Raw genomic sequence first — 18,415 nt, 5'->3', positions numbered from 1 at the left:
ATAAATTATTATAGATTTCAAAATCACAGTGTATAAATATTATTTTAGCATAATCATTTTGCATGCGTAAAAGTTGCTCTCTATCTCTCGTAAATCTACTTTGGGTACTAGAAGGTAAATTCGTTTTTTATTAATACAATATATTATTTTGTTACAGATTGAATCTTCGCATAAAATGAACTGGTTATGTAAATGGCAAGTAAAAAAAAAAATGCTTCGAGTTGCGGGTAATTTTAATTTTGAACAAAAAATACTTAAGCAAAAAACTTAATATCACTGCTTTAAATATAAAACGCTTATTTATTTTGTTACAGAATAATGCCGTATAATATAGAACACCTAAAATAAATTGAATTTTTGGATCAAACGATGACATATTTTAGCCGTATGCTCTCGGAAAGTATTCGGAACATCTTTCCGAGCAATGTGAACAATGCTACGTGAAATGAAGCCAAGGAAACAGCAAAATGGGCCAAACTTACACGCATGCCTACGCTAACTTAACTTCGATAAATTACTCGCAATCTTACGACGTAATAGACGTTGATAAAGACGAGTGTGCCGTCGCAGATGACCCTAAATATCCAAGTAGCTTAGGAATAACTCTGGCCGTGCCAGAATGGGAGGCTATTTGTACAGCCATAGTACTGACCCTTATTATCATCTCAACAATTGTTGGTAATATCTTAGTAATATTAAGTGTGTTCACGTATAAACCTCTTAGAATAGTCCAAAACTTCTTTATAGTATCACTTGCTGTAGCGGATTTAACAGTTGCAATTTTAGTCCTTCCACTCAATGTAGCTTACTCGATTCTCGGACAATGGGTGTTCGGAATATATATGTGTAAAATGTGGCTAACATGCGATATTATGTGTTGCACATCGTCTATACTAAACCTTTGTGCCATAGCTCTTGACCGATACTGGGCAATAACTGACCCAATAAATTACGCACAAAAGAGAACACTGAATCGAGTGCTTGTAATGATTGGAGTAGTGTGGATCTTTTCACTTATTATTAGCTCTCCACCTCTTCTCGGATGGAACGATTGGCCAGAAGTATTTGAGCCTGATACGCCATGCCGCTTAACTTCACAACCCGGGTTTGTAATTTTTTCTTCATCTGGATCATTTTATATACCATTAGTTATAATGACCGTAGTTTACTTTGAAATATATTTAGCAACTAAGAAAAGATTGAGAGATCGAGCTAAAGCTACAAAAATTAGCACTATATCTAGTGGTCAAAATAGATTTGCTTCCAAGGAATCAGATAATAATGACCAAGATTCAGTAAGCTCGGAGGCGAACCATAACGAACACCAAGGAGTCACGCGTCTTGTATCAGACAATGAAAAAAAAAAGAAACCAAAAAAAGCAACCCCAAAAAAGAAACAAAGGAAACGATATTGGAGTAAAGATGATAAATCACAAAATAAGTTAATTATACCCATTCTATCAAATGACAACTCTGTCACGGATATGGTGGATAACACTGAAAATCGAAATACGTCTTCAGAAAGTAACTCTAAAGAAACACATGAAGATGATGTCGAGGTTATTGAAACTACTGTAGCAAAGGTTCCAAAAAGATCAAGACCAAATCAACAGAATACTGTTTACCAATTTATAGAAGAGAAACAGCGTATTTCACTTACAAGGGAACGTCGAGCAGCTCGTACATTAGGAATTATAATGGGAGTATTTGTCGTATGTTGGTTACCTTTCTTTGTCTTGTATCTTGTTATACCATTTTGTGCAAGCTGCTGTTTATCTAATAAATTCATCAACTTTGTGACATGGCTTGGTTACATAAATTCAGCATTAAATCCTCTCATATACACAATATTCAATATGGACTTTAGAAGAGCCTTTAAAAAACTTCTCTGTTTCAAGCCTTAAGGATTCAAATTCTTAATGAGCGATCGTGCCAAACTGTTTGTGTGTTAGATGTAGATTTAAGCTTTTACTCATTAAAGCCGCTGACTTGCTCAAACTAAAGTTTTGAAATAATTGTTCTACAAATGTAGCGAGTTGTGAATAATATTAACGATTCTCTATATTTAGTATATGATGTGAACCGTCTATAGCATAGTTGAATTAAGTAGAAGTTCTTGTATAGAATAAATGTTTTGCGATACTAACTTCAATCTTATTACTTACCATAGAATGTTTAACTTACTTCACTATATTGTATGATATCGTATAGTCTAAGTGTATATACTAATAAGCGCAAGTCGTGCATAGCACAGTAGAAAAGTTAATAAAGTGTAGTACGGTTCAATAAAATATTTAGATTAGTTAATATGTTATATGTATAGTTAATGCCAACGAAAACTATATTAATGTACATAGCAATAATAATTAAACTGTATATACATATCTTGTTTCTTGTACATAGTTGTCATTGATTATAATAAATTTGAATCTAATAATGTTATGGGAACTTAATTAATGGCTTCTCTTGTAATAATATCACCTTCTGAATTTTTATCATATGAGTGATTATAAGAATATATGTGGTGTATATTATATCCCTTTAAAATAACTTGAGCCCTTATTTAAAAGGGATATTAAATTATATTGTTTTTGTTCACTATGCTGATTTTGTAATAAAAATTATATTAGATATTGTCTTTTAATGATCCACACACATTACAATTTCAGCCATTATAAACTCTGCTAGCGGCATAGATGGTAGAACACCACAATTTTTTTAAGATCATATAAATGTCTCAGTCATTGACGCTGGGAAGTTAATTTTGTTTTTTTTTATAGAATAGGAAGGTGGACGAGCATATGGGCCACCAGATGGTAAGTGGTCACTAAACGCCCTTAGACATTGGCATTGTAAGAAATATCAACCATCGCTTATAGCCAATGCGCCACTAACATTGGGAACTAAGATTTTATGTCTCTTGTGCCTGTAATTACACTGGCTCACTCACCCTTCAAACCGGAACACAACAATATCAAGTATTGCTGTTTTGCGGTAGAATATCTGATGAGTGGGTGGTACCTACCCAGACGAGCTTGCACAAAGCCCTACCACCAGTAAATTTTGGTTAAGCCCAATTTGGTTTACTACATGTTTATCCTAAAGAAAAAAAAATCAATTATATCAAGTAAGTAAGTATAATATCAAGTAAGTTTTCGTAATCAAGGAGTGTGAAGCTGCGGTGCATTATTTTCATTTCTCAAAGGGCGAGGGCGAGTTACTACTGAAAGTTGATGTACAGACTTAGACAAGCCAATCTTGCTTAACAATGTATCAGTATCAATCTTATATTTATCTTTAAATTTACCCTTAAAAAGATTTTTAGCCAAGAAGTACCTAGTGTTAGGATGTATCATAAGACGCAGAAAAAGCATTATATATCCTGACTCCGTCGAGGTGAATTACTGGTATACTATAACAAAGTAACATTACTGCTTCTGTTTCTAAGAAACAATTTAACGTTAGAGTCATGTTTCAAAAATTTATATCCGGTTTATATCAGGATAAAGCCATATATACCGATGAATGTCTTGCTTGTAACAGTTTACGATAAAACTTACATGAGAGCGTCGAAGAACATCTGGTGAACTGGTTTAAGTGAAAATGGAAATGTGTTTACTTTTCTATATTATATTCTTACCTGAATATTCAAAGCAATTTGTAATATAGTTTTTTTTCTTTTTAAGTTAAATTTGACATAGCAAGCGGCCGTCAAAATAATAATACATTTGTTTTCTCATATGCTTATTTGTGCAAGATATCATAATATTTTTTGTTATCAATAATGAAATCATTCTATGGAGGCTTTCGTTCAAAAGTGGACGGCAAAATGCTGAAAAAAAATAAAATCATGAAACACGAGTTAGATCATCACGCAAGCTACTCGTATTTTTCACCTGTAAAGTTATTCAGTAAGAACCGACTCGAAAATCGACGCATCACATTGATTCGATACAATGCGACATTTGTTTTATTAATTAAAACACTTATTAGGATATACATTGAAAGGGTATAACCGAAAGACATATTTTAAGATTTCACGAGTGACATACGAAGTGAGTTCCTGTAGTCAATACAACAACAAACATAAAATAAATGAAAAAAAATTCACTCTGAAGTTATGAAACTGAAGGTTATTGCAATAATTCATTGTTGTGTGATACGGACATATCAGTACATTTTTATTATTATTTCGATTATTACTTGAAATATACTTTCAATGTATTGTCTATTTAATAAAAAAAAAAAAATTCTATAATCCGCTTGCGCTTAACATACACTCCATGTTTGAAACTTTCTTATTCATATCATACTTTTTTTTCCCATTATGTGCCCCGCGGGCATCTCTTTGGTTTTGTAAAGTTGTGGTTTGGAAAACTTTTAATGCCAAAACTTATTTATGAAAGAATTTCTCAAGTAGCTCTGATTGTTTCAATATTAAAAATGAAATTTATTAAATGCTAGCAAACGCCGTCGTGGTTCGTGGTATTTTGTCAGGTCCGTTTGTGATCTTACGCGATCTGTTTAACCAGTTTCTTAAACCTGTCGCTCTTGTAAATTTTAGACATGATATATTGACTATTTAACTTTGTAAAAATTATTATTTCTATTACTAAAAAATAAATTCATTACTAGAAAATTATAAATAAGCGATATAAAAAGGACAAATAATGTAAAACAGTTTTATTGATTATTATTAAATATAAGGAAATTTATATGCATCTAAGTATTAGATGTCGGTTTCATAAAAAAAGAACAAGTTATATATATTAGTCACCTAAAAATAAATGTATGAAGTTGTAATTAGGCAAATGTAGCAAGATAAAAATGGTATAATTAATAATATTAATATCCTGGGACATTATTCACACACAACCATCTGATCCCAATATACTACATATACTACCTTTCTTTTGTAAATACTACTTATATAGATAATTACACCCAGGACAGACATCCTGTCTGGATGTCTGTCCTGGGTGGGAATCGAACCCACAACCTTCGGCGTGAAAGGCAAGTATCTACCAACCACGCCAACCTGCCCGTTCGGTAGAACGGGTAAGGTAGGTAAGGTATTACCTTACGATTTACCTTCAATAAGGTTATAAGCCGAGATGGCCTAGTGGTAAGAACGCGTGAATCTTAACCGATGATCGCGGGTTCAAACCCGGGCAAGCACCACTAAATTTGCATGTGCTTAATTAGTGTTTATAATTCATCTCGTGCTTAACGGTGAAGGAAAACATCGTGAGGAAACCTGCATGTGTCTATTTTCATTGAAATTCTGCCACATGTGTACTCTACCAACCCGCATTGGAGCAGCGTGGTGGAATAAGCTCCAAACCTTCTCCTCAAAAGGGAGAAGAGGCCTTAGCCCAGCAGTGGGACATTAACAGGCTGTTACTGTTACTGAAGGTTATAATAAAACCTACAGTTTTGCTATTGTAAAATCACCATACAGTCTTTATATATTTTTCAAAAGTAATTACTAAAATAAAAAAAATCTTCATCGCAATACCTTGCATGTCTCTCATTCATTCGATTAAAATAGTCGCCCTGTCATAAAATCACGACGTTAAAACAAAGAACTTTATCTGTACCCTCATTACTACCATCCGAATATTCTTTGACTTTGTAAAAACTTACTCTTCAAAGTTATTCTATTTAAGAAAAATATTTATGTAAATATGCTATTTTGCTACTTTCTTTTCAAACAAATTTAAATATACTTTAAACAAGAATCTTTTTTAATAAACAGTCACGATTCGTTACTTTATAATACTGTCATGATGATAATGATAAGATATAAAGTGGAAATTAATACTATATACTCTGGTCTGCGGTCCCTTGAAGCTGTGAAAAAATCAAACCTCTAAGTCTACGTAATCATAAGATATGGCCGTTTATGTCGCATTTCCCATACGTTCGCAAAGGAAATCAAAACTTATAGAGTACTTCCCGTTGACCTAGAATCATGAAATTTGGCTAGAAGAAATATCTTGGAGCACAAGTATAGAAAAAAATCCGAAAACTGTAAATTTATTGTTTAAACAAATGTATACAAAATAAAATTAAGGAAATTGTTTTTTACGAATAAATCAACGGAAAACCGAAAACTAAAAATAACCTGGTAAATCTTTCAGTATTGTGTGGCGGTACGGAACTCTCAATGCTTGAGTCCGACTCGCACTTGCTCGGTTTTTTAACATTAACATTAATATTTGTCCATAGAACAACTGTTTGAACTGGCATGGATAGTGAGGCTTTCAGAACGCTACAGCCAGCCTTCTTAAGTTAAGGGACACTTAAATAAGTAGAAAAAAATCGCATTACAATTCAATTTTAATCTTATTATATTAAATGCGTAATTTATACATTACATACATTTATTTTGTTAAAGGCAAAAATGTTTACTTTTTAAGTTTATTTGTGTAGGTTATCCGGAATTTTTTTTTTACAAAAAGACATTATTTAACTAATTATTAGAACCGAGTGAAGCCCGTTCGCCCAGGTACTAATAAATAATTAAAACAATTTTTCTTTTAAGAAAGACGATGTATATGCTGAAGAAGTGCGCAGCGGAGCTGTCTCCTGTGTTAACGCGCCTGTTCCAACTTTCTCTCTCTTCGGGAAGTGTGCCGGAGGCTTGGAGAAGAGCTAATGTGCAAGCGGTTCCCAAAAAAGGGGATCGGTCTGACCCGGCAAATTATCGGCCAATAGCTATCACCTCAGTACTTTGTAAGGTGATGGAACGGATTTTAAACAACCAACTGATCCATTACCTAGAAGATCACTGTCTAATTAATGATCGTCAGTACGGGTTTCGACCAAAACGGTCCACAGGTGATCTTCTAGCGTACGTAACACACCTCTGGGGTGAAGCTATCGACAAGCGTGGAGAATCGTTGGCTGTCAGCCTCGATATCTCCAAGGCTTTCGACAGGGTCTGGCACAGAAGTCTTCTCTCCAAGCTACCGGCATATGGTCTGCCTGCTCAGCTATGCACCTGGATTGCCAGCTTCCTACACAAGCGTAGCCTTCATGTTTTAGTAGATGGTTGCGCTTCACAATTCTATGTAGTGAATGCTGGGGTCCCCCAGGGATCTGTGCTATCTCCCACACTCTTTCTTTTGCATATCAATGATATGTTCTCCCTTGGGAACGTACATTGCTATGCAGATGATAGTACAGTGCATGGTGGATACCACGGACGCGCAGTGGCTGGGCGGGCGAAAACTGAGGAGAGGCGGGAGAATCTTGTCATTGAACTCGATAGGACGTTAGAGCTCATCGCCAAATGGGGCTCTGATAATCTTGTTGAGTTTAATGCCAAGAAAACACAGGTATGCGCTCTCACGGCGAAAAAGTGAACATTTTCCCCTCTTCCCTCCCTCTGTGGTACTCCGCTGGTGATGCAAAGCAAAATCGCCATGCTGGGGATTGACGTTCGCTGCGACCTTAGTCCAAGGGATTACATCGAGGCTGTTATAAAAACAGCTTCACGGAAACTCGGAGTTCTGAACAAGGTGCGGCGCTTTTTCACGCCACAACAACTGTGCCTGCTGTACAAAACACAGGTACGGTCTTGCGTGGAATATTGCTCGCACCTTTGGGATGGCTCCGCTAAGTACCTACTTGAGGCCTTGGACCGGTTGCAGCGACGTGCCGTACGCATTATTGGCGACGTAAAGGTCACAAACACCCTTGAACCTTTACAATTGCGTCGTGAGATAGCAGCACTGAGCGCTTTCTATCGACTGTATCACGGCGAGTGCTCTGAGGAATTATTCTCTCTAATTCCTGCTTCCCCCTTCTTTCTTAAGTCCACGCGAGCTGGTTCTCGATGTCACCGCCTAACTGTGACATCAATTCCATCGCGAACAAAGAAATTTGGCAACTCCTTTCTTTGTCGCACTTCCAAAAAATGGAATTCCTTACCAGCTCACGTGTTCCCCTCCTCTTACAACGAGGCGTGAAGAGGCATCTTGCGGGCCGGCAAGGCGAAGGCGGCTAGTGCAGAACGTTTTTCCCGTCTGTACTGGCCGTCGTCGCGTTTGGACTCTACTACCACTTACCAACAGGTGGAGTAGAGTCATTTGCCCTCCCGGCGAATATAAAAAAAAAAAAAAAATGAAATGAGGAGAGAAAAGATTCTAGAAAAAAATGTTTTAAAACAGAAATACAATTTTTCATATTTTAGATAAATAAACAATCAAGAAATCAACTAGAAATTAAATCAAGAAACCCTTCATTGAATTAATTTTGTTCTTTAAATTTAATTTAAAATAAATTAAGTTTTTATAAGCTTAATACTAATAGAGATTCCATTAACCCCTGCTTCAAATATAAATAATTAATTAACAATTTAATGGGATAACTTAAATTGATTATCGTTATAGTTTTCTGTTATTATAATTAATGTTTATTTGATTAAAAACCCGATTACGTAATTTTTACGTAAGTTTATATTTTATGCTTTACGGAGCTTTAGGCATTATTTATATAAATAGGAATTATTATTATATCTGGGATATCTAGATAATTGCGGTACACATAATATTTGATGGATTGGAGTGTCAACGTCGACGTGTACTATTCACGTTTCTATGAAAATTTTCACTAAATTTTATAGATGATTATATATTTCACACAAATATATTATACCCACACACAAACACAAACTGACAATGTTTGAATCTCAATCTCAATCATTATCAATATAAATAAGGACAGACAAGCATGGTATCTGATTAAATCAATCGAACCACCCATGGAGAGATGTATTATATACCCTTATTGTATACTGGTGGTATACTATCTTATTGTGTACTGGTGGTAGGGCTTTGTGCAAGCTCGTCTGGGTAGGTACCACCCACTCATCAGATATTCTATCGCAAAACAGCAATACTTGATATTGTTGTGTTCCGGTTTGAAGGGTGAGTGAGCCAGTGTAATTACAGGCACAAGGGACATAAAATCTTAGTTCCCAAGGTTGGTGGCGCATTGGATATGTAAGCGATGGTTGACATTTCTTACAATGCCAATGTCTAAGAGCGTTGGTGACCACTTACCATCAGGTGGCCCATATGCTCGTCCGCCTTCCTATTCTATAAAAAAAAAAAACCCTTGGGAATTATTTAATATAATACTATGTTTTGTTTCTTTAAAAAACAATATTATATCATTGATATTTCTTTTGCTATTGGAAGTACCAATTGTTAAGAATATTAGTCTATTGAGTGTACGAAAATGACAGCTACAAAGTAGTATTTAATGTCACGGAGTTCACACCATTAAGATTAAGAAAAAACTTAAATTGACACTTCTGCATCGCCGTCCGCTGCCAACGCACACGATTTTTCACAATTTTTATTACTCCATATTATTTTCTATATTGTTCGCTAATTACGATTCAAATGTAATATTATTTAAATACATATAAGTTTGTTACGTCAAAAGAGTTTTACGTCTACGTACAAATTCACGCATGCATCATCAAGATACATCAAGCCATGTATGGAACATTGACGCCATAGTCTACACAAATAATAAACGAATGTAAACGATATTGTAAATGTTATAAAGGATTGTTATATGGATTTATCTTTTTGATTTTTTCTTTAAACAATGTTGTTTTAATACAACCAATCAATCAATAATAAATTTATTACATCTTATCGAACTTAAAATTTGTTGTGAATATTCAGATATAAATATTTAGTCTGCATTTCACGATCGTGTTCTACACAATACTACTGTTGTGAAACAGAAGGTGAGCTAGGATAGTGAAAGAAGTTTTGTGTTGCTATAAACAATATTTATTAGACAGGCAGAGTAACCACCCTGCTCAAGTTCAACAATAATTATGATCGTTCATTGTAAATACATCGCTATTTATACAAAAGTTAAATCATTATAACGTTGGTAGTTGTAAAAATCATATCACAAAATTAAGTAACATTGAAACAAAATTTACAATAAAATTAACTTAAATAAATATTAGTTTATTCTAAATTATATACACGTTGGTTGTAGCTTTGAGTTTAACAGTTGTTAATTTTGCAATATAATACAATATAACGTTGGATAAATATTATTTTCATAGGAAAATTGTATTTGAGGCATGTCAAAGGAAGGTAATAATATCAAAATAATATTATTAATTAGTAACAGTAATATATGATATTTTCTAATTACATATATAGACATGGATTTTACTAAATTATTAATATAATTTAATGATGTTCTATTTTGAATTGGATACCTAACTATTGAAACAATGAATAAATAATAAACTTAGTAGCATGAAATTGACTATTATTTGTTGGATATATGATAAAGTGCCTGTTACATTTTTATTGGCAATGTAAATATTTTAAGATTTGCTCAAATTATTTTTATCTTATACAATATTATAATTATAAACTCTGTGTGTGTGTGTCTCCACCACTCTGTTGTGGGTTTCGCTAGTTACTCAAAAGAAACAAGATTATTTTTCTTATCTTCACTGAATCGAATGAGATGGCCCAATTGTTAGAACACTTGAATCTTAGGTGAATTTTGCGGGTACAGGCCCGGGTCCTCTGAACTTTCATGTGCTTAATTTGTATTTACAATTCGATTGGTATCGAAAGATATTATGATGCATACATATATAAACATATGTGTATTATCCTTGACCTTGCAATGGGACAGTTACTGATAAAAAAATACTACATATACTACTATATATATATATATAAATATATGTAAGTGTATTATAATGAGTAGTATTTTTTTATAAAACTTTTACCTCTGTTAATTTTGAAATCATGCTAATGCTCAAAATCAGCATTGAGGTTACATCCTCAATATCGAGCTGAGTTTTATACCAATTTATTGCGTCACATTACTTTGTAAAGTTAAATTATGTTAATATTATTATTGGGATTTTTTTTTATATCTTTTTTACATTTGAATAAGTAAAAAACCTCACCCTTTTTTGCTGATTAAAAATTTCGGTTCATAATATTCAGGTCTTATCAGTGTTACTTTTCCTACACTATTAAGAAAAAGAAGTCACATAATATATTACCTTTGTGAGTGTGGTTTAAAAAACAAAGTAATTTCATAACGTAGTCTGTGAAGAGATACAAAGGATCCCAAAACTTTCTCTTTGCATAAAATGATTAGTTTTGCAGAAAAGGATCATTCGGTAACAATAAACAACCTTTTGTACCTCAAACTATGCTTAAAATAATATACCGAAGATTGAATAGTCAATAGGGTAAAAAGATGTACTCAAGTAAGTTGAATTTTGTTTTCCATTCCACTATGCGAAGTAACCGCTGGCAAATACATCTAGTATTTTTTATTAATACAATATTATTATTAAACCATCCTAACTTCAAACCAATTTTACAGTGGCCATTGTAAATGGAAAATAGCTTTCTTGAATGTGAAAGAGATTGACGGTTACAATGTTTAATGGACTTAGTAACAAGATGTGACACCTTAGGATTTTAGATTGAAGTTTTACTGCAGCAAGACCTTTTTTAATATGAAAAAATATTTTCAACTTCTTAATTATAAGTTATAGCCCAATATAATAAAATCTACATATTGACCGTCACTGGTGGTAGAGCTTTGTGCAAAATCGTCTGGGTAGGTACCACCCATTTATCAGATATTCTACCGCAAAACAGCAGTACTTGGTATTGTTGTGTTCCGGTTTGGAGGGTGAGTGAACCAGTGTAATTACAGGCACAAGGGACATAACATCTTAATTCCCAAGGTTGTTGGCGCATTGGTGATGTAAGTGATGGTTAACATTTCTTACAATGCCAATGTCTATGGGCGTTGGTGATCACTTACCATCAGGTGGACCATTTGCTCGTCCGCTTTCCTATTTTATAATAAAATATTACATTATTAAGACTTATGGATGAATAATACAGAGTTTTATTCTGTATATTTTAGAGAAATGTCTGTATGTGTGTTTTTGTGTTTAAGTATGGTTGCGAGAGAATTTTAGCCTCATAGTCATTGATAATAAAATATGAATGGATTGTATCAACTTGAAACCAATGACGCCAACAATTGATAATTTTGTATTAAATTTGACGTATAATTGTTTTAAATTGTCGCATAAAAGTAAATTGAACTGTCTTTAAGATCGTCAGATGGACATTTGATAGTGTAGTCAATTAACCTAGACTACTTTAAAATTACTTTATATTATATGCCGTATTATATAAAAAAGTATTTTTGTTATATTCAAAATAATAATTTTAATTTTATTTGTGAATTTTATTCAGGAATGTGATTAGAGCAAAACATGTAAAATGTTATTCCTCAGAACCATTTTTAGGATGCCACAAGTTTTTATCTATCAAAGACCAGACAGAATGTGTGAAAGAAATAAAAATGTCCGTCATCAATCCTATAACTACGAAGGCGTTTCGACCTCGTTAACGTCTAACCAAATCCTTACAGTGATAACTCGGTACGATTTTTTTCGACCTTTAACATATATAATCTATTAAAAAAAATCTAACATTGCTTTTTTATTTTTGAGAGAAATTAATTAATCTCACTCCTCTATTATTACTTCCTTGAAAATATATTGACTTGAAATTTTGTTAGCTTAGATATTTTGCTGCTATTATGAAATTAGTTTTAAAATAATATTCAAATACATATCTAACAAATAAAATAAAGAATAGAAAATATAATAAAAATCCTCCATGTAATAACAACCTGCAATTACGTTTAAAAATCACACAAACTTGATTTCCACGGATGATAGACTTCAGTTAGCTATGGAATAAAATTATTTAGACTACCGGATAAGTATTTGTATGGTACTAACGCATTATAATTAAAATATATTTTAAAATGATATTTAGTATATTTTTTTTATATAAAACACATTTTCGGGATACCCAATAGGTTATTACTACGACGCAAGTTCAAATAATTTACAAATATAAGCATTATGTAATTATATCAATACAGTCGTCATATAAATAAAAAAAATAATGAAAATTCGGTTTTTAAATTTATGTATTTCACGATCATATTAGAAGTCATAATGTAATAATATCTGTTAGGTGTTGTTATTGTTTTTTTTTTTAATTTAAAGCTTTATCCAAGGCATTCCTGTCAAATTTCACGCAAATTGATCAGAACTGTCGAAACAAAAAGATATTGTGAAAAAAAAAAAAGACGTACGTAAAGAAATAAAAGGGGTGCTTGATTGAGGAACTATAAAAGATCTTTTGATGTCGAGCGCAAAATATCCGTATACGATTCATACGTTTTTACTTCCAATCGTTTTCAATTTCCGCATGTCAGAAAGATTCATTTTAATTTCAGTATGTACATATATTTGTTTCGATTACACCGGAATATAAAAGCTACACGTATGTCAACGGACAATTTTAAGCACTGTTAAAATAATTCGCTCGTAAATTTCCCAGTGCTGGGTTTTGGGCACCTCAAATAAGCACCGTTACATTATAAATCTAGATATTGTGCAAATTGAAATATCATGGGTCAATGTTAATTAAATTAAAAAATAATCTAAAACATTATACGCTTTGTTTATTTGCGCTTTATTATAAGTTGTGCGCTCCATTATCTAGGGATGGGTTTACAAATAGCAATCAATTATTAATTAAGCTATTTCTTTTCGAATACTCTTCTGAAGTATGTTGAAGTAAATTTATAATAGACAATAATATTATTTTGCTTAGAAGAAATATATTAAATAATTGAATGTTCGTAAGTTATCTAATATCAAAACTAAATAAGTAATTGATAGATTTTGGTTGGAACTTTCATTTAACTATAACCATTTCTTTTTATTACTTAATCTTCATAGAACGTAATATGTTTCATATTAAACGTAGAAATATTCCCACAGTTGATAAGCAACAATAAGCAGGTCATAATAATAAAATTGTTATATTCTATATATATATGTATACATATGATATCGACTTCGAGTACAATTAAAAGTTTTATCCAGAGTTCTAGGTATAAAAATACTAGCAACCCGTTTCGACTTCGTGCAGGTAAAATTAAAGTTTTAGCCTTGGTTTTATATGAAACAATTACTTTTTTGGTGGTAGGACTTTGTGCTGGCCCGTCTGGGTGGGTACCACTCACTCATCAGATATTCTGCTACTAATCAGCAATACTTAGTATTGTTGCATTCCGGTTTGAAGGGTGAGTGAGCCAATGTAACTACAGGCATAAGGGACATAACATCTCAGTTCCCAAGGTTGGTGGGCGGTGATGAACACTTACCATCAGATGCCCCAATTGCTCATCCGCCTGCCTATAAAATAAAAAAAAATTAAGCAGTCACAATTGTAGACAAAATATCAAACCGCATTAAGCGTTTTATCCCGGGCGTTCGTTTTAAGCGTCATCTTAAACATGGTTTAAATAATTTATACATTGCTTATCCAAATTACAAATTTCCAAAGCAAGTTCTTACGAGAAATGTTTAGTGTTCATGTTTTTTTTATTTCAATGACAAAAAAAGCCTTGCCAGAAACAAATTCATTTAAAGTTTTTATTCCTATTCATATGAAAACAACATATAAATATTTTTGAATTACGAATTGTTGACTATTTCGTTCTTTTGAGTGGAAAATAGCTATTAATTTTTTTTTATTACAGTCACCGAGCAATATTTATTAACTACATTTGTATTCAACATTTTTTATATTTTAGTAGCGGCAACATTCCAATAAAAATGTAGTGTTTGCAAATGTTTTTACTAGTATAAGTTTTTTCTTAAGTCTCTTTGAACAACAGTGTCCCTCGGAATAGTGCAGACACTTTTGCGAAGTAACCGTAACTACAGACTAATTCTTGTTTGCTTAAGATCTTAAGAAACCTTCTGCGATTGTTTTGAGTTACGTTTATTACTTATTTTACTGTAAAAGGTTTTTTTTGCTTTTAAATAATATAATTAAACTGAGTTATACTTTCACAAATTATATTAGAAAAATTTTGAAAGATTTGACAATACTTTCGCTGAAAACATTTCCGAACCGTCATGGCATAGAAGCCTTTAAGAAAAGAGACATAAAAAAACTTGTTACAATAAAAATTGTACACCTTTAGAAGAAGAATGTTTCAAATTGCACATTTGACCTTGTTTATAATATGGAATATGGACTACTATTGTGCTGTTATCAAAAGTACTATTAAAAATGCTTTAAGGAATTGCTAAGATATATATTTCAATCCAATATTTATTGTACTATAAGTATACTACAGCAAAATATTATAGTCCAAACCTCAATTTTTTTTTTATTACTTTAGTTTTAATTTTTTTAGTTTTAATTTTTTAGTGGCTAACCGACTTATTCGGCCATTGTGGCTAAAAAGGAGTAACCATATTTGCAAAATAATTTACAGTGCGTACATATTACAATTTGTAGGTAAATAGAAGCGTACTCTGTCCTACTCCCATAATCCTATAGGCCAGCATACTGTCCAACACGACCGGACTGAAATCAGGTTTAATATTATACGAATGCTTTTAATTCTTTCCGGACACTGCAGTATAACATCTCGTCTTCCCGAATCCAGGAAGTTACTTAAGACTTTCCGAATCGAGATTTAAATATATTTATAATCATTACAATTAAATAGATACTGAAATGATTTAGTAATTACTTAGGTGATTTTGGAAACTTTATTAGTTTTAACATATTTATGGGATTGGTTGAGAAATTAAAAAAAACAATTAAACTAAGTACAAAATAAAAATATTCTTTGTTCAAGTAAAATTAATTTTGAATCGTAAAATAAATGCAGATTCAGTAGTTTCTCTTTTTCGCCAATTTACAAATATCCTAATTAAATTTATTATTTATCCTCCATGAAAATCAATGACTACTAACTACACGCTTTTTCATTATATATTTAGTCATTTACCGAGTAATAAGCCTTCAATACAAATTTTATTTTTACAAATAATATTTTATATATGTATATAATAATAATAATATCCTGGGACATTATTCACACACAGCCATCTGATTCCAAACTAAGCAGGGCTTGTACTATGGAAACCAGACAACTGATATACTACCTATACTACTTTTCTTTTTTTTTTTTTTATAGAATAGGAAGGCGGACGAGCATATGGGCCACCTGATGGTAAGTGGTCACCAACGCTCTTAGACATTAGCATTGTAAGAAATGTCAACCATCGCTTACATATCCAATGCGCCACCAACCTTGGGAACTAAGATTTTATGTCCCTTGTGCCTGTAATTACACTGGCTCACTCACCCTTCAAACCGGAACACAACAATATCAAGTATTGCTGTTTTGCGGTAGAATATCTGATGAGTAGGTGGTACCTACCCAGACGAGCTTGCACAAAGCCCTACCACCAGTACAAAGCCCTACCACCAGTTTTCTTTTGTAAATACATACTTATATAGATTATTACACCCAGACTCAACAACAAACATCTACTACTGCACACAAATGTCTATCCTGGGTGGGAATATATATATATATATATATATATATATATATATATATATATATATATATATATATATATATATAATATCTATCGAACCCACAACCTTCGGCGTGAAAGGCAAGTATCTACCAACCACGCCAACCGGCCCTCACTCAAGCTGTTTAACAATGAGTATATTAATTTTATATTCACCCATCTTCCCTATTAATTATTGATTACTTAATAGCTTGAATGACTACTTTATTAATGTTAAAGAGCGTCACCACCATCATTCACGCGCCGATCTATAACAGTGTAATTTCTATTTGAATAACCTTAAAATAATAAATTAAAAATTGCTCACATTTAGTTGCATTATGGAAACTTGCAATAAATGCTGTTTTGATATTGGTTATATTATAGTAGGCTGGCATAATTAAAGGCATATATTAATATAAAAAAGACCAGATTGAAGAATGGTCCGGAAGTTTAGAGTAATTTCAAACAGGTTAAGATACGTTTTACTTGTCGTTCTTAATTCACGGACGAGCGAAAACGAAAGGTGAAAAGTAGGTACCTATTTCTTGACACAGCCAAATACCGCCTATTAATTTAATCGGTGGTTTTGCTCTGTGCAAGCCCGTCTGGGAAGATACCACCCACTTATATATTCATAAATATTTTACCACCAAACACCAATACTTAATATTGTTGTGTTCTGGTTTGAAGGGTGAGTGAACTACAAGTTCAAGGCATATAACGTCACAGTTCCTAAGGTTGGTGGTGTATTGAAGATGTGAGGAAATATTTGTACAGCGCCAATGTCTATAGGCGATAGTGACCATTTACAATCAGATGACCTATTTGCATGTCTACATACCTATTTTATATATAATTTAATATATTATATATTATAATATACAATATTTCAGCAATGTAATATAAAACTATTGATATCCAATTTAAAGTGAGTCATTTTTGTCCAAGCAGCTTCATTTTGTCAAACCGAGAATCTGAGTCTTCGCACAAAACCACGGTCTTGCAATGATCTAGCTGCGGCGAGCCACCGAAACCGCGGTAAAGATTACACGTCGATTCCTTGGGTCACGTGACTGATAGAAACATACTATATTATATATTACTCGTTTGCCAAAAACCATGTACTGTATGTATTCAATTGTACAGAGAGATAATCATTTGTTCATTTATTCAATCATTTGTGTAACTTATTCATTTGATTGTTAATTATATCTTCTCATTTGTTTCCTTGCCATTTCTCGAATGATTGTTTATGTACGTGATATACATACATGTTATATAATTACATTTAATATCATTTTTATTGTTAAACAGTATAATATATCTCTAATCGTGGTTATTTAAAAAATGGCTTGTTATATATTATAGCTACGGCCAAATCCTACTTTTAAACAAGTAAGTAAGCAAGTAGTAAATAATTTAATTTTGAGCTAAATATTTGATGTAAATAAACTATAGCAATGTAAACTCATGTACATGTAAAGTTATGCGAATAATTTAAGTTTTTTTAATTAAACATGAAGCCGAGATGGCGTAGTGATTAGAATGCTTGAATCTTAACCGATAATCGTGGGTTCAAGCCCGGGCAAGCACTACTAAATTTTCATGTGATTAATTTGTGTTTATAATTCATCTCGTGCTTGACGGCGAAGGAAAACATCGTGAGGAAACCTGCATGTGTCTAATTTCACTGAAATTCTGCCACATGTGTATTCTACCAACCCGCATTGGAGCGACGTGGTGAAATAATCTCCAAACCTTCTCCTCTAAAGGGAGAGGAGGCCTTAGCCCAGCAGTGGGACATTAACAGGCTGTTACTGTACTTACTAATAAAACATACATCGATTCCACTTTGACACATTGATTCCACAAATGTTTCCTCCTCAAAATTCCGCA

The 18,415-nt window shown here is 32.7% G+C and overlaps 1 protein-coding gene and 1 long non-coding RNA gene across 3 annotated transcripts in view; one reads left to right on the top strand and one right to left on the bottom strand.

Annotated features, from left to right (window-relative positions):
- Window positions 1-18,415, bottom strand: part of LOC126772449 (uncharacterized) — a 254,732-nt gene that overhangs the window by 143,175 nt on the left and 93,142 nt on the right. The window contains exon 1 of one of the 2 annotated variants that reach the window (XR_007669653.1): window positions 7,968-8,029. The exons of the other annotated variant lie outside the window; for it this stretch is intronic. This is a non-coding gene — a long non-coding RNA (uncharacterized LOC126772449). Of the gene's footprint in view, window positions 1-7,967; window positions 8,030-18,415 lie in introns of those variants that run through there. 2 annotated transcript variants of the gene reach the window in all.
- On the top strand, window positions 161-1,979 carry LOC126772354 (octopamine receptor). The gene is made up of 2 exons (XM_050492691.1): window positions 161-227; window positions 315-1,979. Exon 2 carries the CDS (start codon window positions 468-470, stop codon window positions 1,902-1,904), a length of 1,437 nt encoding a protein of 478 aa, XP_050348648.1. The 5' UTR covers window positions 161-227; window positions 315-467; the 3' UTR covers window positions 1,905-1,979.

Source organism: Nymphalis io, chromosome 12 (assembly GCF_905147045.1).
Source record: "Nymphalis io chromosome 12, ilAglIoxx1.1, whole genome shotgun sequence".
Lineage (NCBI taxonomy): Eukaryota > Metazoa > Arthropoda > Insecta > Lepidoptera > Nymphalidae > Nymphalis > Nymphalis io.
The sequence above is the reverse complement of the archived record's forward strand: the minus strand, read 5'-3'. Positions and strand labels throughout refer to the sequence as shown.

Coding starts and splice junctions, on each gene's coding strand:
- LOC126772354 (XM_050492691.1), top strand. CDS start 468: ATGGGCCAAACTTACACGCATGCCTACGCTAACTTAACTTCGATAAAT.